Consider the following 23399-nt stretch of genomic DNA (forward strand, 5'->3'; position numbering starts at 1 on the left):
TCTCTATTATGTATATCTTTTTTTAAAAAAAAAAGAGTAAAAGTTTGATGAAAATACAAGTAAAGATCTTTTGTTATATGAATCATTTAATAAATTTGACTAAATTAGCTGTTTTTTAGGTATGTTTCATAGCTAGATTATCTTTAAAGCTAGTATTTTGATATTTATATGAATAAAAACTTTTTAAAGGAGGTAATCAAAATTTTTAATTCATTTTAATTTGAAATTTATGTTATCTTAGGTTTATAAAATTTAATCATACAGTTATGAGGAAAGCATTTTTTGATAAAAGCTTTGTGCATTTAAAACATTTTAGTAAGTGTAGAATTTTATTTATTTATTTAATTTTCGTTTAAGAAATTATGCTTGAAGAGAGAACAATAATGTTAAAAATTGCAGAAGTCAGTTTTAAAGCTTTTAAATTCCAGAGCTTTTATTTTTTATTTTAAATTTCATTTTTTTGCCTCAAATTAATTTTTTTTTTTTTTTTTGCTTGGCTAATTGACTTAATGTCATTTTCTACATTTTTTAAAAATTGTATCTGAGAATACAATCAAGATTATTTGAGTTATTTTTAAGATAATTTTTGTATGTAGAAATATAATTATTATTCAAGTTCTGACATAATTTTGCAGCTGGTTTAAAAAATATTCTTGCAAGATTTGGAATCATGTGTTATATTATTCTTTAAAGGTCTAACTTATCCGGAAAATAAATAAACAAATTTAAACTTGTGCTTCATGTATTTAGTCAATGATGTTGATACTTTTTGATGTTTAAAGAAGATAATATTCTGCTTAAAAAAATCAAATTATATTGAAAATCGTGCTATTATTAAATACTGTTCTGTTTTTATTTCTTCTTTTGTCTGGTATATTACAAATAAAAAGTAAGTAAAAATATGTATTCCTCAATTCATAATATTTTTTTCTTACTTTTTTATTAGGTAATTTTTATAGCTTTGTTTTGTTACAACCTCCTATTAAGGAAACTTTGAATAAAAGTAGAATGTGATAAAAGTATCCTAATTATTTATCCAATTGAGAACCCTTTACCCCTTTTTCTCACCTTTTTTTGGGAAACTTTTATCAATTACTTTGTTCTTAGCCACTTTTTTTTGGAAATTGTTTTGTTTGAATGATTATTATTATTATTATTATTTTTTGAATAATCTTCCTTGGTTGCGTGTAGAATATCAATAGATCTTGTGTATTATGCTTTTGTCTAAAAATTTCTAATATTTCCACGCTTCCTCAAATGCACTATTAGTCACAATTATAAATAAAACTTCTTTTCATAATGTAATTGTTTTAATTAAGTTTTTTCGTGTCCTAAATTTTAATTTTGTTTAAATAAATAAGCATAAGCTATAAATATTTGAAATAAGGGACGAGTTTTAAATAAGCTGTTTATTAAATACTTATTGTGTTTTTGTTTTGGAAGGAAGAAAAAAAAGGTTTATTTTTTCTTCCCTCTTATTTATTGGAAAGAGAAGCCATTTTGAATACTTAATTAATGTTTACCCCTTTTTTTAGGAATCCTTTATTTCAGCGATGTTTCAAATTCTAGTTTGGGCTCCTTCCAGAATACCAGTGGCCCTCATACGTGCGATACCTGTGGTAAACAGTTTCCTAATAGTTCCAGTCTCAAAATGCATACTTACACACACACTGGAGAGCGTCCTTTCTTTTGTGAAGAGTGTGGCAGACGTTTCACGCAAAAGGGAAATCTGAAGACTCACATGAAAACGCACGAAGGAATAAAGCCATTTGTTTGTGATTATTGTTTGAAACGCTTCACTACAAAACGATGCATGCTGGATCATGTATCATCAAAGCATAGTAAATTACTTTAGGAGGAGGAAAGCTGTAGATGTTAAAAAACGCTTAGCTCTTTGTTTCGCCTTTGTGTGTTTCTGGCAATAGGATTAAATAGGAATTTTCTTAATTCATCAAGAAGTTGCTTTTCTATGATGACAATAATAATTATGATTTCCAACTTGTATGTTTCAAAAGTTACTGATAAAAAGTTGAATTGATTGTTTTTAGCATTATAAAGATATTTAAATTTATTTAAACATGTCTGCTACTGGTAGCAAAGTATATATGTTCTAGGTATGATTATTTGAGCAATGAACATAATTTAATTTTAAAGAACAGTTTTTGTTAAGTATTTATCAAAGCATAGTTAATCATTTTTAATGAAGAATTATATTGGTATACAAAGAAGCACTTTCCTTCCCATTTTCTGGTATGTCTAAATTTTCTTTATTTAATTAAATGTAATATTGCAATTGTTTTTTTAAATATCGAGTATTTTGGTCTCTTGTATTTTTTAAACTTTTATTATCCATATACATGCTGGGTTGTTTGAAAAACAATTGCGTTTTTTTATTTTTGTATGAAAATAGGAGGCAATTTTCTTCTAGTGAATGAATATTATTGAATCATTTATTGTCTGTTGTCGAATGAATAGACAATAAATGATTAACAATAATATTATTGAATCATTTATTGACTATTCGGGACCAAAACCTTTTGTTGCTATCTTTTTTGCAGCAGCATAATTTCTCAATTTTTTCTTCTTTGCTGGTAAAAAAACATTCCCAGTGATGATGAGACGTTTGAAAAGCGAATCACAGGCATCAACTCTGTGGCATAAATTTCTTTCCATAAAGACATGAGAAACTGATATGGCGAGGTTTTAGATTAAGCCTTAGACTTTTCAAGTGATCACAAGCAGTGAATAATCAATATAAATTAAGAATAAGAAAATGTTGTTTAGATCTATGTTGCTTGAAAAAGTATTCAGTTCCCGGTAACTCTCAACTTTTAACAGTTAGCAATCGAAGGGTTAATAGCCACATAATTTTTTTTAATCCTATCTTTTACATTACTGTATTTCTGAACTTTCTTATCTAATATCTTTTTGTTGCTTTACATATATTTTTTTTAAATGTATTTTTGTATACATTTGTTTGTTTACATGTTTTACGAAGTAATGCAGGATTGTTATTTCGTTTTTGATGCATAATAACACCTAAAGCAATGAGTAAAAGTTATTTGTGAGGTTAAGGAAAAAAAATTTTACTATGGAAATGACAAAATAATTTTATTCGCCCACTATTACTTGTTAATGCTAAAATTTTTCTGTGATTTCTTTGCCTAGACTTAGTTTATCTGTTCAGTTTTATTGGAGATAAAATTAGCAGTTGAACTTGCTTGCAGTCTCCGTGATATGTTTGAGCAGTCCTGGGTAGAACTGGATTGAAGCTTTATTATTTTATATGTGAATAACATACATTTTTTTCCTGAAGGATGTTTTTTCTTCATGTCAAAGTTGGAAACATAATTTTGAATCACTATTTATTTATTTAATTTTCATAGTTTTCAAAAAATATTTAAATTTATTATAATTAAAGAAATTTTTTATTGTGTTTACTTTTTATAAACTGATTTTAATCTTATACTATTCTAAGATATTGATAGTTTAATAAACTGTGAATCCTTTCTAGTCTGCTTGTTCCAATAATTTGTTGTTTTATGAGCAAGAAATAAGAAGTCAAAAGAATCTTGTTTAAAAAAAACTCCTTTAGTATTGGCAATTTTTTATGTGTTACTTTTTCAATTATTTTAGGCATTTTGTTTTAAAGTGATATTTTATATATTATATAATTTGTATGTGCCATTTTGTGATATTTAGTGTTCTATCATTAATATTTGATCATCAGAAAAGTATTTTTTTGGTAAAGATTGCAAGGTATTTTACAAAGTTTACAGATCTGATTGTAAGCAGACTCCTTCACTTCCAAAAACTTTTTGCCTCTATTCGAAAATATATTGTTAAATTCCTTGTGTTTTGCCTAGTAAAGCGTTTTCCCAATCAAATTATTTTTTTATAGTGAAGTCTGTTAATCATTTAAACAAAATAATAATTGTATGGCAGGATCATATGAGATGATTGTAAAAGTATTTAAAGTTTTATTTCAAAATTCTGTATTCATTTACTTTTTTGCCTAATAACTAATATTCATGCATATATTTTAGCTATCTGTCAAAATTATGTGAAGCTTTTTAATTTTCCAAATTTTATTTTTAACTCAAATATAGATGTAAGGTATCATTACTAATGTTTGTCTTTTTTTTTTATCAAATGTTTCACTAATCAAAATATATGTTGAAATTTTTTTTTCTCTGTATTTGTAGTTTAATTTTATTTAAAAGAATTATTTTTAAAATATGAAAAAATGAATTTATTTACATATTGCATTATTTATGTAATTCATTTATTTTTTATTACTGAAATTATATATTGCATTATTTATTAATTTTCTCACTTGACTAATCTGCAAAAATTATTTAAGAATCTGAATGCAAATACAGTATCTGCTTTCTTTTCTTTTTTAAATTTATTAACTTTAAATTTTCCTGAGAAAAATGTTCATTTATTTTTTATTGCAGAAAAATTATTCTAGTCGACGATTTCTGATGAAAGAAATAGTTTAAAATTATCAACCAAAATATTTTTAAAATTTTTTTTTGGTGTTTTATGATAAAAACTTTTATAAATTGTTTGCTATATTAACCTACTGACGGTTCTGCGCATAAAAGTCGTATCTTAACATGCAGTCTTCTTTGCATAGCAAAACTGTTTTTTCCCTGTAGTTAGATAGGGAAGTAGTGAATAAAGGACAAATATTCTCCCGATTTTGCCCATTTGCTAAACTGCCAGTGGGTTAAACGTATTCAACTATGGGATTTAACCTGTGTATGTGTACCAGTTCAAAGTTTCTTTTGTTTAAATGATAGTATTTAGAAATGATTCAAGCTGTTATTAATATGTCTTTAATTAGTGCATTTATTGATTAATCAATATTATCTAAATAAATAATGAAACAAAATTCAAACTTAAGCTGAATTTAATTTTTTTTAGAATTTGTGACTTACCTCATTTGTTTAAAATTCAAATACATGTATTTAAAAATAATATCAGAGAATATTAATTATCAATGCAAATGGAAATTTTTTAACCCCATCAGCTTTCAACGATTCTAATTTAAACATTGTTTAAATTTTAATTTTATAAAATTATTAGTTTACTTAATTTTAAAAAATATGATGAATGCATTTAATATGTTAGTTTGTTGTTGATGTTTTTCATTTCAAGGATTTTTTAAAGAATAGAGTCAAAATGTGTAATTCGCTAAACTGTTTTTAACTATAGTGTAGTGTTTATTTTTAATACACCTGCTTAAATAAAGTGTGTGGCGAGCATTTAATGTTCATTTCTTGTTTGTGTTTTTTTAATTACAACCTTTGTTAAATGCTATTTGTATATTGTTGTTACAAAGGATATTGTCATCAGTATTACATTAAATTGTTTTAAATTATTGGTACGCTTAAATTGTTTATTTCTTATAGACTGGATAAAAGAAATTTTTTAAGTGACTCATTAAAATGCTAAGAATTTAACTTTAAAATAATATGTTTGTTGCTAAAATGCGAGATCAGTCAGCAATAATAATATTTTAAAGGTTAATCTTTTGTGTTTCTTTGAATAACTACCTGTGTTGAATGCTGTTTGGGATTTCTAATTCACAGTTTTGTTTTTGTTTGCTTTCTTTAGTTTGAAAAGTATTAAATAAACAATAGTTATATTTATTATATTATATTTTTATTCACTTTTAAATGAAAAAAACTGTATAATTCACTATTGTTCTAAGCACTTTAGCCTCTCGTGACTATTAGTTTTATTTATGTTTTTTATATTATCAATTCTAATTGAATTTCTCCATTTCTTATCTTTATTTTTTTTTATTGACTTATAAAACAAAAAGCAGCCTAAACATAAATGTTAATACTATTTTAATAATCATTATGTATTATTTATTTTTTTATTTTATTTATTTATTACTTTTTTTGCAATTTACGCATTCAAATTATTTATAAATCATAAAAATTGGATTAACTATTGAAAAATATATCTGTTTTGATAGAAAATTAAATATTTTTAATTCAACCAGATACTATTTTCTATTTCAAATTGCATCTAGTTTTTTCATCAAAGTTTTATTAATTAGAACTATCTACTATATTTTTATTTACTTCATGGAAACAAAAACTTGTTCTCATTTCTCTAAGTTCAAAATAAACTATTGAATCAAATGATTATTGGAATGCAAATTTTTCTAGAAATAATTAGTATAACAAAATTAATTATTTTTTTCTCCGCTATAAGTTAGAAAAAATTTATTAGCATACAGAAAATTCTCTTTTTACAAATTCAAATGCTATGAAAATGAATAATTATAAGACTAAACAGACAAAATATTTTATATATTGCGACACAGAACAATATTGTATGAAGTTTACACTACATTGCAGTTTTTTGTAATGCACCATCATTAGTGTTGTGACGTCTTGCGCAATAATGTTGATAGTACTTGTTTGCATTAAAATGGTTTCTAATCATATACTATTTTGTATGTTTGATAATGTTAATTGTAAACAAAAATTTCAAAAATGCCACTAAAAATCAAATTTTGTCAAAAAGAGAATAAAAATAGTCGCTTTTTCTATGTATGAAAAAAGAAATGGGGGAAGAAGCCTTGCAAAAAGCACTTGAAACCTTTAGAACTGCATCTATATTTAGACTTCCCTGTAATGTGTTCTCTATTATTTCCCTCAAAATATAAATTATTAAATTCTTCCTTTTTCCTGGCCTGGTGGGGTCTTTGCTCTGCTTTTTGCTGTTAAAGTTGTAAAAGGAGAGGAAGATACTTTAGAAAAACAAATTAACACGAATTTTTTTTTCCTGCACTAGCATGTAGTAGATGTAGATATCTCTAATACTGTATTCGAGGTATGTCTTTCTTCCTACTATCCTACTTGGAAAGGTTTCGCATAACAATTTTTATTAAACATTTTGTTTTCATTCTGAATTTCTAGTTACCTTCCTAATCCCCCCCCCCCCCAACAAAAAAAATAGTTAAAAATTGTTTTCTAACTTCTGATACTTTTTTGCTTCTAATACTTGTTTTGGGGAAAAATAGGGAGAGGGGAATAAAGAAGTGGAAAGAAGGTTTGTTAAAAAAATTTTTTTTAAATTATATGTATGTCTAAACAAGAGTTTTTAATCTTGATAAATGCAGATTTGAAGTGCATGTTTTGAGGATTACCCTTTTCTTGCTGCTACATAATGAAAGTTATATAACAATTTCTATTGCCAATTTTTTGTTATATTTTGAACTCCTGAATATGTTTTTTTTAAAGTGTATATTTAAAAATTTCAATTTTCGGTGATTGGCAAGGAAAGTTTTGGAAATCAATATTCAATAACTTAAAAAATCTCGCATAAGCAAAACAAATTGAACTATATCCTTTTTTTCTAAGTAAGATCCATGTATAGTCTCCATTTCTTAAACTATAAAAGCTTACAAAATTTAATTTAAAAAAATCTTGTATAGAATTTGATCCTTTAGATTGAATATTTTTGCATTAAAAAAGCAAATATTTATGTAAATATAACAAAATTTTAAGTAAATAAAAGAAAATTATCTGAAGTTCTTGTAACATTATTGCCCTTTTATTTTAGGAGGAACTAATTGTTTCAGCAATACTTCCGATTCCAGCTTTGGCTCCTTTAACAATGCTTGTACTCTTCACGTCTGTGAAATTTGTGGCAAACAGTTCTCTAGTGATTCCAGACTCAAGATGCATTCTCTCACGCATACTGGGGAACGCCCTTTCAGTTGTGACCAGTGCGGTAGATGTTTCTCTCAAAAGGGGAACCTTAAAACACACATGAAAATCCATGAGGGTTTAAAACCATTTGCTTGTAACTATTGTATGAAGCACTTCTCTACGAAGCGTTGCATGTTGAATCACATTGCTTCAAGGCACTATAAATAATCTTAGTATTTTTTTTTTTTTAAAGTTTTTCACCAAGGAAATTTATCAAGTCATTTGAGTGCCTTAAATTCCTTGCAAAACTTTAATTTTTAAATTGTTTTAACTATCTTGCTGAAAAAAATTGCTTGGTCTTTAAAGCTCAAATAGCTTAAATATTTAAAGTTATTTAATCTTTTTAAGGCAAGGTACGTACTGGGGGACTCCCTTTCAGTTGTGAACATTGTGGCAGATGTTTCACTCAAAAGGGAAACCTTGAAACACACATGAAAACCTACAGGAGATGAAAACCATTTGCTTTTAACTATTGTGTTAAACACTTCACTACAAAATGCTGCGTGTTGAATCATGTTGCTTAAAAGTGCAATAAATAATCCTAAAGTGTATTTTTTAAAATCTCTTTTGAAAAAAGAATGTAAAAATGCCACAGTTTGAGTTAAACTCGAAGCAAATCTTGGATTTTTAACTATCTTGCTGAAAAAAGTTGTTCTTTAATATGGTCAAATAGCTTAAATGGTTTAAAAATCTGATGGTTTTTAAATAGATTTAGCTTTTTGAGATTTTTTCTCTTAGATGAAAACTATTAAAATAAGTGAGTAAGCCACAATTTTTACATTTTTTTTGACTTGGTCTTTGTGTTAAGGAGCAACTTTTAAAGTATCAAAGAATTGAATCCCAAAAAGTTTTTCATTTTCATTCAATTCTGGTTTTTCTTCATATTGACATTTTATGCCATTGCAGTTGATAATAAATCTGCATCATCTTTTTATAGTGATGATGTTTCTATTGCAAACAAAATATAGAGTGTTTAAAACAAATACATATTGATAAAATCGCTCTGTTTATCTTTTTGGACTTCTAATAAATATCTCGAATTTTATTTCAGTGGTAGTGTATCCAAGTTTTTCTCCAGTAATATGTATGGATATTTTTGGTCGATGTAGTTAAGTCTGAATCACCTTTTACTTGCCATGATGTTATTGAAAATGGTGTACAACAGTTTTCCTTATATTACAGGATGTTTAAAAATGATTGAGTGTTTGTTAGCAAGTTTTAATTTTTACTTCATTACTTCTCTTAAACAGTGAAAAAAGTATTTTAAAAGATGAATTTCTGTTTCAGGACTTATCCATATAACAAACTTTTTTTCAAGATTTATCGACTTAATTAAATAGTCTTATTTATTTTTTACTCGTAGCTAAAAGAAAAATACAGTAATTTTTGAACTTATCACTTTTAACTAAGTTATAATTCTTTTCATTGTATATTTTATTTTAAATTTATTTACCCAAGTTTTTGTAAGCTTATTTATACATCCATGTCCATTTAATTTAAATATTTTCGATTATAAAATACTTATTTCTGTCATCAGTATAGTAAATTCTTTTATGATTTCATACTTATAAAATTCTTGTTATAATTCCCTTTTATTCTCTTTTTTCCATTATTACTATTATTATTTTACTAATCTAAAAATGTTGTGAATGCTTCTTTATTTTACTCTTGATTTTCATAAATAAGTTCAACAGATCCAATAGGACCATATTGTTTAAAAAATGATTTCATTATTTCTGAAATTTAAATTCCCTCTAGATTGTTGTTTTCCTCCTTTTGTTCACTGACTTGCTCAGTTCTTATTACCATGTCTGCAAACGGCTGTATAAAATCAGATGTGTAAAATTATATTTGAATACCTTTTATTTCAAACAGAGTCAGGAAATAAACTTTTTCTTCAACAAATTCATTAATCATGATTGGCAAATCATCACATGGAGTTATTTTTGCATTAAGTTTCTAAAATTGTTACATGTTGAGTGCTATAATTTTAGACTGTGTTTTTGGAGAAAAAAATCGTTTAAACCATTATGGGAATAAAGGAATCTATCATTAACAAATTGGCTGCATATAATGGTTATTATAGTCTATAATTTGAATTAAAATTTAGCTGCTTGTATGGTGTTGTTGTTGCTTACACTTTTTTTTGTCCAAACTTATTTTGACATTTTTTTTTTGTTGTTGCTGAACTAATAGTGTAAAAAGAAAAGAAATGAAAATTTGTGATATGTGCTGAACATGTTAACTTTATCATTTTGTAAAATTGTTTTGTTTTTCATGTTGCTTTTTAATTCATTATAGTGGAAATTTGAATAAATTCTTGAATGGTGCCATATTATAAATTTCTTGTTTTATCAAGTTATTGTTTTGTCACGCATTTATTATTTTTAGTTCTTGCTTTTATGTTATTTTATATTAAAACCCTGGATTCATTCGCCATTGTACCAAAACTGCTATTCTCACATTGCCAGAATACTACTTCTCTTACAGTACTTATACGGAAACTGGCTGAAAAATTGCAAAAAAAATTTGAAATTTTTCAGAAAGGGTATGAAAGAGTATTGTTCATTATCAAAAGCCATTTTCTGAGTACAATCATTGTTTTTACTTCTTTTTATGAAAAAGTGTAAATTAAATAATTAAAATAAAAAAAATTTTAAGCCGTGAATTTATCAATAACTTAAATTTTAGATATTTTACTGTAATTGTAACATTTTCATTGCAATGGTTTTCCCCTTATTTTTAGGAAGCCTTTATTTGAGTGACGCTTCAAATTCTAGTTTTAACTCCTTCCAAAGTGCCACCAATGGTCCTCATTTGTGTGAACTCTGCGGCAAACAGTTTCCCAACAATTCCAGTCTGGTGACACATTCCCGTATTCATACTGGTGAACGTCCATTCACCTGCAAAGAATGCGGGCGATGCTTCTCCCAAAAAGGAAACATGAAAGCTCACATGATAACTCATGAGAAAATAAAGCCATTCGCTTGTAACTATTGTCCCAAACGTTATACTACGAAGAAATTACTATTGGGTCATGAATTGGTAAAGCATAAAAAATAATCTCAAAACTGAAAGTTCAATTGATTATGTGCAAAACTGCTTAGCTTTTTTTTGTTGTGTTTTCATAGTGTTTGTAAGCTTTGCTTTATTAATAAGTTTAAATTTGTTGTATCTGTAGATCTTTTTTATTTTTAATGTTGTTACTATGAAGAAACTATTATTAGGCTAGAAAGTGGTAAAGCAAAGAAAAAATATATTGTATGTGCAAAAAAAAATTTTTTTTTTTTATCTGCGTTTGTAAGTTTTCCTTTTCTAATAAGTATACGCTTGATTATGATAATGTAATTATGTAAAAATCTTTATTATTTTTTGATGAAGTTACTTTGAAGAAATTATTCTTAAATCATGAATTGGTAAAGCATAAAAAATAATCTCAAAAAGTAAAATTAAATTGATGATGTGCAAAATTGCTTAGATTTTTTATTTTTTCAAAAATGTTTGTAGGCTTTGCTTTAATAATGAAGCATGTATGTGTTTATCCCAGTGTAGTTGTATACATACATCTTTTATTTTTGAATGATTATTTTTTTCTGGGAAGAAATTAGTATTAGGTTATGAATTGGTAAAGCTTAAAAATAATCTTAAAAAGAAAAATTCAATTGATATGCAAAAATGCTTTGATTTCTATTTTTCAGCAGTGCTTGTGAGCTTTGCTTTATTAATAAGTGTAAGCCAGTTTATGCCAAAGTAACTGTATATATATACAGTGAAACCTCCTGTTATGGACACTCCCGCAAAACGGATGCCTCTCAATACGGACATATTTTTAATTCCCCGGGAATCTTCTATGAATAAACCATTACGTACATTCTCCGCAAAGCGGACACTCCCGTAATCGGACGCGGACAGTCATTTTGATCCTGAAACGTTGTTTTTTATCTCTGCAAACCGGACACTACTTTTTCTAAATAAATTCCAAGCTAAAAAAATTCAACTTTACACCATTTTTAAAGCATGTAAATAAAACTTTTTGCCTTATCCATAACTAAAAATATTGTTAAGCTATTTCACCCCCGAAAAATCAATCTGTCTCCTGTCACCTTGCCTTATCTTTGTAAAGAAAGCAGAGAAAATGGTACTGCACCCCTGAAATAATTCTGACATCGGCATCTTTTGATCTTTTCATCTGGACCACACAGGTTATGAGACCCCTCAAGTTGAAATGACTTCTCTCAATGCTTCTTCCCCATTGAAAATTTCTTTAATTTTTTTATCAATTTGAAGACTGTATTTAACACAAGTGGGGTAAAAAAAAAAAGAGAACAGAAGTATAATCTTTGAGGTGTTTATGTAAATGAAACATTTATTCAGGCACTTGATAGCTGATCAATTGTGAATAATCATCTCCATAGGTCGTCATGACTTACAGGTACGCATTACTTTTTTTTCTGTGAATCATGGGAGGTTTTTTTTTCTTTCCAAGAGGGTATTAACCATGTTCCCTATCAAATGATAAGTAGGTGTAAGGGGATGTGAACCTAATAATTGAAACGGACTGAGGACAGTACGCTCCTATTTGGTATCATATGTCTAACTTGAGTATCTATGCTAATAGGAAAATTATATTTATTTATCTGTAGCTACATCCAGAATTATGTATTTATATCAAACTTCTTCATATATTCTTTTTTATATTTATTATATAAAAAAGAACCTTCTTTTTTTAAGATAAAAAAAAGAAGATTCTTTATATCTTAAAAAAAGGATTATATAAGGAATCTTCTTTTTTTATCTTTTTTATATATCTTTTATATATTTCTTATTGTTTAAATAAATATTCTTGTAGATATTTACGGTATCCTTGTAGATATTATTTAATTATTTCCACATCTTTGAGAATATTCTAAAAACAATTTACGGGGTTAAATTTCGTTATTAGGGTACCCTTCCCGTAAACGGACAACTCTCATAAACGGACAAATTTTTTGGTCCCATGAATGTCCGCTTAACGGAGGTTTCACTGTATATATATATAGAGAGAGAGAGATCTCCTGTATTTTTTAATGAAGTTATTATGAAAAAATTATTAATGGGTTATGACTAGGTGAAACATAAAAAATAATCTCAGAAAAAAAAAGGATTCAATTGATGATGTGCAAAATTATTTAGCTTTTTATGTATTTATTTTTTTAAAATAGTTTTTGTAAACATTACTTTATTAATAAGTATAAGCCTGTTTATGCCAATGTAGTTATATATAAATATGCTCTTTATTTTTTTAAACATAGTTTCTCATATTTTTTTTGCATTTATATTAATATGATTATGCCTAGATATGTGTTATACTTTTTAGATCTCTGTGTTGCCAACTGTATAGGGAAAGATGTAACTGCATTTTGTTTAAGTAGTACAGAGCTTTGGTTCATGATATCATAACGTAAATTCTTTGTACTTTAATTTAAATAGTACATGGATTTAGTTTATGAAGCTACAATTTTAATATCAAGCATTTTATTTTAAATTTATTATTACATTTCTTAGTTATTGCAAGCTATAATTAAGTTATAGCTCACAATAACTTAGTTATAGCTCGCAATAACTAAGCTAGCTTAGTTATTGCGAGCTATACTTTTTCTTTCACACATCATTTATTTTTGGCTGTGTTAAAATTTTAATGGTATATTTTCTTTCTTCTCTGTGAATTAAATTTTCTGCTAGTGGAAAATATTTTTAAATTTAATAATTCAAGTTAAAAGCTAAATAATTACTTTCATCCTTAAAAAAAGAACTATATATCCTTTATTTTTTAATACAAATATAACAACTACTAATCATTAACAACTGGTATTGTCAATGGTTTTAATATCTTTAAAGTGAAAAAGAATTAAGTGATCAGATTTTATAATATGGAAATTAATTACTCACAAATATTTGTAATATGGGAAATTTTAATCTTGATGGAATTAAAAACTTTAGTTAATTTAATATAGAAATAATTAAGTAGATTTCATATTTCTTTATGTTGCTTAATTGTTCTTTGTGGTCATATGTTGTATTCTGCTTCTTTGTATTGCTTAATTTCTTTTTCTTCCAAAAATTCTGATTTTTTTTACGGCATATGGATCTTTAATTATCAGATTGTAACAAAAGTTCTCTGGCAAAAAAGAAAAAAACTCTTAATAAAGCTAGAAAAAAACATGAAAGCAGTAGATTTAGTGTGGATAGTATTCTCTACCTAAACGTATAATTTTTTTGCCACCGTTTTGGTAGTTTTTCTAAGCCTTTGACCCAGAAGCTTGTTGACCGCAAGTCCACAAACAGGTAAACCACATTTTGGATGTCCTGTGCTAAATTGAAGATAGCACCAGCAATATATAGCAGAATGTTCAGAAAGAAAGAAAAAAAAGGTAGAAGTTCAAAGAAGTAATGTCGAGGAGGGTTTTGTGTTATCTTGATTGAACATTATAGCTTCTCGTGCCGGAACTTAGCATAACATTTTGCCTTGATAGCAGCTTCATCAGAACTAGCATCCGGTCTTACTATTGATGGTTTTACCTTTTTCCTGCTACTCTTCATGGCTACTCTTCCCTGGCAAATGAAAGTATGATCTTTTTGTTAGTCAAATTGCGCTTTGCGACACTACCAACAGGTTCACCGGATGCAAACCACACTTGCATCACATGTGATGATCTGGTCGAGAATATTGTCATTTTGTTGATATTTGAGCATGCCTGAACATGTCTATCCTTTTCTGCTTGAGTCAACTCATGAGGCACTTAGCGATGGAACTTGTGAATAAAGTTTATGTGATTCATAGAGTGACTAAAAGACATGGCACAAACCTCTAATTGCTTTGCTAGCTTTCTAGTAGTTGAATACTGGTTTTTATCTGCAAGTTCTCTCGGATGCACTTCTTCAACATCAGTAGAGCTGACCAGAGCAGACTAGTTCTTGAATCGGATAGTCTTTGTTTTTGAACCTTTGTCACCTAACCTTCACAGTGTCGTATGATCCAACGGTAGTTCCTAAAGCTGTATGCATGTTTCGGTGACATTCTGTAATTAAATTTTTGCAACAGAACTTGAAAAAAATGGTGGTTTTAATTTGGTAGTGTGACAGTTCAGACACCTTGTAATTTAATGATGATGAAATTTTTTTTCTCCAGATTTTGTAATACAGTGTTCTAAAGCAAAGCTCTTTCTTTCAAATTCTAAAAATCATCTGACAAAATATGAGCATGATGCAACATGAACTCTTTGCACAGACAATATTAGTGGTGACTGGAAACTTTCGTTACAACCTGATACATTTCATTTCCATCGCAAAAACTATCATCATTATAGGAAAAAGTATCAGTTTTATGATACAAAATATTCAATCTAATACTCAAAATAATAGATCAATGCTAGTTTTATTTATGCAGAAATTTTTTGTTTGTTTAATAATTGAAATTATTTTTTTGGTGCTAAATGAATTCAATTATGGTAAATAATACTTTTGGTGCTAAATATTTATTATGAGTGCATATAATTTTTCTTCAAGTAAAAATGATCCAATCTAAAGTGTTAATGTGACTCTGAATTTGACAAAGCTCTTGTGTTTTATTTACTTGCAACTTTTTTAAATACTGTTTTAAAATAATTTTTGCATTAGTCTTTTTTTTCTCTTTTAAATTTACCAGTTATGTTGCCAAAAGTATGTTGAAATTTTTCCTTCACGTTATGTGCATTTTTTGAAAATTTTACCTCTATGTTTTAAATTTTTAACGTTTGCTGCTAATTTTGCTTTTATTATAGAAATAAAATTTTTGCATTATTTAATAAGTAATTATTTTTTTTCATTTACTATCCACACAAATTTTATTATATGTAAAGAAATATTTGCTTGATTTTTCATTGTTAAATTTTGATAAGGACTACAAATTTTCTGTTATCTCAAACTGTATTAGTACCGTATTTGTAGTCTAAAATATAATTGGTTTAACCTAAATACGTTGAAGAGGGCTTAGTACCTTTCATGCAAAAGAGTGTAGGCTTTATTTTCTCTGAAAATAAATTTATTGTAATGAGCAAACAGATCATATTTTGTATACATCTGGCTATTTCAAGAACATTTCTAAGTGCAGTTTTGATGATTGAAATCAAATAAATTAAATCCGAAATTTAAATCATGATTTAACCACTTGATTTAAAAAAAGAAAAATGTTTAAGATATTTGGACGCTTATATAGATTTTAATTATTGGGGGGGGGGGGAAATAGAAGTAGAATATAATTTAGGCTTTTTTTTTTAAATAAGCTGATATAACATTTTAACTTTTTTTGTGAGAAACATTAAAAAAATTTTTGAAAATCTATTTATAAATAAATTATAAAAATGTTCAAATTATGTATTTCGCTTATGGACTATATTTATGGGTGTATTTATAGCATCATATTTTAAAACATAAATGTGACTAAAATATCATTACCAATTTAAAAAATGCTTTTTCATATTATATTTCTTAATTTTTTTTCCCTGGAAAGCTTAGCATAAACAGACCCTAGGTGACAGATTATTAACTTAGTTTTAATGTGTTTGTAAAAATTATTGAATTGAATTCTCTGAATTTATCTTCATTATTTTAAAATTAATTTTCTGAACAGATAATTATTTGTTTAATTGATTTTAAACTAGCAATATTGTTTTCGAAGACTAAAAAAAAATTTTAACAATATTTTTGCCACAAAGAATGTAAGTTTTAGTCAGAAATCTATCCATAACCAATGTGAAAAAGGTTAAAGTATTTTTCTTTAAGTTATTATTTTATATAAAAGAAAAATAAATTTTTTTGGTTTGCAAAATCTAATCTAGTACTGTATAGATGGGTGGCTAAGTTAAAAAAAAAAAAAAAAAAAAAAAACATTATTCTAAATTGAGAAAATTTGAATCTAAAGCTAGAACAAAATCTTGAAAACTTCCGATGTGTTATGAATGCAAGATGATGCATAAACAAGCTCAATGTTCTACGAAGTTTTACTATTTAAATTTGCTAATAATTTTACCATTCATATGTTTTTGCTATATTTTATAAATTCTAAAATATTTTAAGTCTTAAATCAGTTTAAAGCATAAAGGAAGAGCAAAGATTGTAATATTCTGAGTGTTATCTCCAGTTTTTGTGTTTTCAAATCGAATGGTAAATAGCACAAATTGTATGCAAATAGCACATTGCATACAACTTGTGCTATATATGTAAATAGCACATACAACTTATGCTATATATGTAAATAGCACAAGTTACAATGGTAAATAGTACAAGTTATAAATAGTACAAGCCGAATAACAATATACGATCGTGTATTTTTGAAGCTTAGATCTAAAAATTAATTGGAAGTAGTTGCAAGGAAGTTTTAGTACGAATTTTAACCAATAGCACAACTTATGTTTAGCTTTACAGTAAAACAAAAAGAAATCTAACAAGGGTTAAGAAACTAAATAATGAGTTGACTTTTCCAAAGAAGAATATATTAACATTGAATTTCATTGCTAATTATTTTATTTTTGGTGCATTCCGAAAACCGGAGCTAGTGAATGTTTCAATTCGCTCCAACTTTTCAGTTGAATACATTTATGAAACTGATGCCATTTTGAACTATTTATTTTACAGTTTTGTTATTCTGGCCTATTTCTTTACAAATTTTGTAGTTTCGCTTCATGTTTCTAATTTTCTTGGTAAAAATATTTTGTCTTAATTTGTTCTATTATTCCTGATTTTCGTATCTGTTCAAAACATCCCATGACCTCTGAAGATAATTGCAGATTTTAAATTCGAAAAATCCAAAGATTTAACTTTTTGATCTGACATCATTTTATTTTATTTAATAATGTTTTTAAAAATGGCATAAATTTAATAGTTTAAACTTTGGGACCATATACTAATGATATACATAACACAGCATATGGCCTGATTCACTCCTCTGCTTTCTGAAACTTATAGGATTTATAGTTTCAAACTTTTTTTGGAATTGAATCATTTTGTGAACAAATATACTCCAATTTACATTATCAAATTTTTATGTGATGAATTCAGTTATTGTATACTTATTTTTTTCTTTCTTTCTTCTTTTTTCTGTAAAAGCTGAAACAAATCTTGTTTGCGAGTTTCACAATTGATATGAGTTTTGGGGTACCCAAAAGTCTAAATATTTTTTCCTAAAAATTGCTCTTTCATTAATTATATATTTTAAAAAATGTGTATTTTCATGTCTAATAAGCTAGTTTAAATGTCTTGTAATACATTTTTTGTATAAGAATCAGGCATGACTGAAAAATTAATAATAAAATTTATACCATCGGTTACAAAAGTCAGGAAAATTTGATGATATCAATTTGGAAAAGTCAGAATTATTTTTTTTCTGAGTGTCTGTGACCATACTGAAAAAGTATATTATAATGTATGTAAAGAAGGAAAGTATGTTTTCTCCATTTTAATAATAATTTATTCTAGTATTGTTTAAAATATTTGAATAAAAATAGTTTTATTGATTCTAATACTTATATTTTTTCCTTTTTTTAGTGATCATTTATTCCGGTGATGTTACAAATTCTAGTTTCAGTTCTCACTATGACCTCAACTCTGTAAATGTGTGTAACATTTGTGGCAAAAGGTTTCCTTCCAAATCAGGCCTTAACATGCATTCTCTCACTCATACTGGAGAACGTCCATACATGTGTGAACAGTGTGGCAGAACATTTGCACAGAAAGGGAACCTTAAAGCACATGAAAAAACTCATACCGGATTGAAGCCATTTGCATGCAACTTCTGTGAGAAGAGCTTCACCAGTAAACGCCGCATGTTGGAACACGTAGCTTCCAAACATGGGTTCTAATGATGGATTGAAAGCGTGAAAAATAATGTAACTAAGCAATTTAACTCTTTATTGGGCTATTTTTTTAAGTAATTCTATATAAAATATTTTTTAGGTTTATTTATAAAAATTAATTTATTTGGTTTTTTACCTAAAATTAACTTGACTTTTAAGCCATTTTTTTTCTTCATAAATGTAACCTATTGTAAAAAATTTGGTCTTGAACTCGATCTTCTGTCTTTATAACTTCGAAGAGAAATGGTCATACAAATAAATGTGCTATAAAGAAAAAGAAAATGAAGGAAATAAAAATGAAAATATGACCACCGAAGCTGACGTCTTCAGGGGGTACCGGCCCCGGTAGCCATAAAAAGGTAAGACCTCTCCTACCCATTTGCCTATAGAGGTAACTATGGTAACGAGGTATAACTATTTCAAGTAGGGATGTGGGATCATTGTTTAGGACAGGTGTTGGCTCGGGTCGGCAAGAGAAAGGGAATCTTTTTCTTTGGTCTACTGTGTTAGCCCTAGAGTGAAGAGAAGCTACCCTCCCTGAAATGTGCTATTTTTGTTTCCATAACAGCAGACGGCCTCAGTCTGTGACAGGGGGAGTTCTTACCATAGACAAACTATATACTAACCTTATATTACCCGCAATTATGTGAACAAAGCCTTTCATCACTATTTTTTCTTATTTTTTAAAAGTTATTATTAGAAACGGGCTACGCAATTTGCAGGTGGGGAAGTAGCTTCCCTTCAAAGTTTAAAAGTTAGTGAAATCGATGGGAAATATACTTACCACGGCATTATAATGGGTTGAATAACTTCAGTTACATTATTTTTCACGTTTCTTTAATGCCAAATTTAATTTTTTTTATAAAGTTTGAAGGCCTTATTGTATTTTAAAAGACATACTTAATTTTTTTAAATCTAAATCTTATTAATATTAAGATTTATTGAACATTATTGTGGTTAGTATGAATTCCGGTGATTACATGTAACACAATAAAAAGAAATTTGTTCTGATCGATCAAAATCTACTTTGTGAGTTGTACATTTGTATTAAAATAAAACTAGTTAGACTAGGAGAGTAAGCATTTTTTGTCTCAATTTAAATAGATTAGAAGAATATATACCTTTTTAAAGTGTTAATTTTTTATGGTGATTATTCTATGAAAGGTGAGAAAATTTGTTTATTTTGGCAGTTTCTCCTAAAAATTAGTGTAAAATGTTTACCAGAAAGTTATTATTTGAAAATGTAATACATTTAACTGTTGTGTGTAAAATATTTAATATATTAAACTGTTAAATATCATTACTTCTATAGATTGAGAATTGCAGTTTGAAAAATGATCAACTATTTTATGAAATTTATTTGAATATGTTAATAAAATAAGTTTATTTATTTAAAAGAAAATTAGTTGCCATTTTTTTTGTATGATTTAAGTTACGTGGAATGAAAGTTTCCTGTCAAGTAAGTGGATTTTGGATTTTATGTTATCGATTGAGAACAATTTTATTATTTTGTTGGTCTAAGGCAGTGTTTACCAAAGTGTGGTACGCATACCCCCTGGGATACAGGAACAGTTTAGAGAGGGTACACGTTCTTATGCAAACTATCTTGCAACAAACGAAAATCTCAGTAATTTTTATTTAAAAACAAACCTAGCCATGAAAATTTACAATCTTATTTTTCTATTGGCCATTTTTTGCAGAGTTAACAGTTAATAATTAGTGGTGTCAACAGCCAGTTGTGATTTTTAACTTTTGTACAATTTTTTTATAGTAAAAAATGCATTCATTTTTTAATTAATGGTGCACAGCGTTACGAAAAATTTAGAAAGGGTACACAAAAGTCATAAGTTTGGGAAACACTGGTATTCAGGTAAGGTATTACAGGGTATTCTGCAATCATAACTCTTATTATATAGGTATATATGTTTTTTGAAATTTTTTTTAAAAACAATTTATTAAGTGTCGCTAGTTAATATTTAATTGAGGAAAAATAAATATCAAGATAAATTACTGTAAAATTTTAATGAAAGTCCTGAAAATTATTTACACTGTCTTATGACGCTGATGAAAAGTAGAGGTAATTATTTTAGAAATGTTTTTCAACTTCATCTAATAATCAAAGTGATTATGATGTTTTTTTTATCTCACCTTCACTGTAATTGATATTGATGTGTCGGACTGAAATAATGTTTTTAATTTAAGAAAAATATATATATAAGGGTGGTAATTATAAAACACCCCATTCTTTCCAGTAGTTAAACTTCTACTTGCTTCCAGTTTAATTTCATGATTTCCTTCAAAACTAAAAACGCTAATTTTCAAACATTTGATAATTAATTAAGTTCTTGAGCTCAAATGTTATTAAAATTATTATTAAGCTTAAAAGTTATTTGAAATATTCTTCATTTTAATGGAAAATACAGAATTTCCTAATGAGAATAACTACTTTTTCCATGAATTATAATTTTAATTTTTTTCTCTGTCTATTATTGCATTTGTTGCTATGAAATTAAAAACTGAAATTAGTTTTTTTTTTTTTTTAAAATGTTTTTTTTTTCTCTTTTAGTGAATTTTCAATATGATGATGCTTCAAATTCCAGTTGTGGCCTCCTGGTTCACAAGTGTAGAATTTGCAGCAAACTGTTTGCAGCCAAATCCATCCTCGATGTGCATATTCGCACTCACACTGGAGAACGTCCGTATAGGTGCAAAGATTGCGGCAAAAGTTTCTCCCAAAAAGGAAACCTTAACACCCACGCAAAAACTCACAACACATTGAAGCCATTTGCTTGTAGTTTTTGCACAAAACGTTTCTCTTCGAAGCGTAGCTTGATGAGTCACTTGACATCTGAACATGTGTAGTTTGAAGGTTGTTATTCTTGTGCAATGCTTTAACTAAAAGAATATCATGAAATAATGTTTGCTGTAGCTATTTATTTTTCATTGTATTATGATGCATTCGATTGTGGAGTAATTACATTGAAATGGATAAATGAAAGGTGTTTATAAGACTTCTTTTTCTCTATTATTATTTTTTTTTTTGAACTTTCATTTAATTGACGCTACAAATTTAATTTGTGTCCTTTTAATTCAAAAATAGTGTAAAATCTTTGGTAAACTGCAGTTAAAACAGTCTTGAAAAGTGTGTTCCTTTTCATATTTGACAATGTCTGTAAAAATTTTGAACTAATGGAAGCACTCTTTCAACAACCTGTTGTCCACCGAGAGGGTCTTGGAGGATAGGGCTCCACAATTTTTAGACCAATAGCATGATAGTGACAATGTGGTCAATATTTTCCTCTGCCTGACTTTACTTCCAAGGCTAACTGTTGTTCATCAAACTTATGGAGGGTGGGCTTAAAGTATCCACTGTGAATAGATCCCCAGTCCTACACAAAGGAAAACTTCTCATTTGTCATTGTGAAATCATCAAATCCTTGCTTCTTTAATGTAAACATTAAAAAAGAAATGTTATGGTCATTAGATGCATTCCTATGGAACCAATTTTCTACATTGTTTAACAGCAGATACTTTATATACTAACAACGCTAACAATATTCTAACTTTTCTATAAGAAAGTTAGGACACAATCAGGATGCCATTTTCCTATTAACCTCTTTATGGTATAGATAACTACTGTGCTATCATTGTAGAAAATTTATAACCCATATATTTATGCAGGACTGGTCTGAGATTATTTATTTGGTATTTTCAAGAAATACTTTCTTTCTAATCATATAGTGTGATGTATGTAGTAATTGAAATGTAATCCAGTTAATTATATTCTTTAAAATAAACCATAACCTGAACAATATGTGCTCTATTTTTTACTTTGATTTTTTTCCCTACCACATAATTTTAATCCTCTCATTTCCTACCTCATAATAAAAGAGAGATTTTTAAGATTTTTTCTTCTTTTTCAGTGTTTTTTCATTCTGTTGATGCTTCAAACTCTCTCTGTGGCCTATCAGTTCTCAAATGTGAAGTATGTGCCAAACTTTTTTCAGCCAAATCAACCCTCAAGAAGCATATGCGCATTCATACGGGAGAACGACCATATAGCTGTAAAGATTGTGGTAAAAGCTTTGCTCAGAAAGGAAACCTTAATACACATCTTAAAATTCATACAGGAGAAAAACCATTTGTTTGTGATTTTTGCGGAAAACGCTTCACTTCAAAGAATCGCCTGTTGTATCATGCAAGAACTAAACACGTATAGGTTATAGCCATCCACTTGTAACTTTCATCCAAAACTCTTCAGTGCTTAGTATATACAATAATAAACATCTGTAGATCAAGTAATTTACTAGTTACTTTTCTGCAAAATCATTTACTTAAAACAAAGTGAGGAAGACACTCAACCAACCTGTTAAACATCTGTAGATCAAATCATAAGTGAATTATTCTGAAATAAAAATTAAGTTTGAATGGATATCATAGTATGCTTTGTTCTAAAGTTTGTTGTACAGTTCTTAGCTTTAGTTATTTCACAAAATTGTAGATTTAATTTTGAAATCTATTTTTCCAGCATCATACGATTTTGAAGAGGAAAGAGATAGTATCAGATTTTTTTAAATTCTTGGATCATTAATATTTTCTCCTTTTAAATACCTACCTCAATTTTTTGCTTTTAAGTAAAAAAATTTTTTTACTAATACTAAACTAACTATTGTTTCCTTTTTTAAAAAATTTTTCTCTCTTAATTTTGATACTGAAATTCATGCTAATACCCACTCCTTTGTCTAAAGCTCATTGTGGCATTGCAAGATGGTGTCCAGTCTTGCCTAAT

The 23399-nt window shown here is 27.4% G+C and overlaps 2 protein-coding genes across 2 annotated transcripts; both read left to right on the forward strand.

The window, feature by feature from the left end:
- The first annotated feature begins 6140 nt into the window (after positions 1–6140).
- LOC139425858 (uncharacterized) lies at positions 6141–20012 on the forward strand. Its single transcript, XM_087161844.1, has 2 exons — positions 6141–10787; positions 18303–20012. Exons 1-2 carry the CDS (start codon positions 10467–10469, stop codon positions 18303–18305), a joined length of 324 nt encoding a protein of 107 aa, XP_087017970.1. The 5' UTR covers positions 6141–10466; the 3' UTR covers positions 18306–20012.
- LOC107452483 (uncharacterized) lies at positions 18505–23040 on the forward strand. The gene is made up of 3 exons (XM_087161846.1): positions 18505–18643; positions 21177–21609; positions 22534–23040. Exons 2-3 carry the CDS (start codon positions 21603–21605, stop codon positions 22827–22829), a joined length of 303 nt encoding a protein of 100 aa, XP_087017972.1. The 5' UTR covers positions 18505–18643; positions 21177–21602; the 3' UTR covers positions 22830–23040.
- Positions 23041–23399: the final 359 nt, after the last annotated feature.

Source organism: Parasteatoda tepidariorum, chromosome 4, assembly GCF_982258835.1.
Source record: "Parasteatoda tepidariorum strain Cologne lab strain chromosome 4, Ptep-v5.0, whole genome shotgun sequence".
NCBI classification, from domain to species: domain Eukaryota; kingdom Metazoa; phylum Arthropoda; class Arachnida; order Araneae; family Theridiidae; genus Parasteatoda; species Parasteatoda tepidariorum.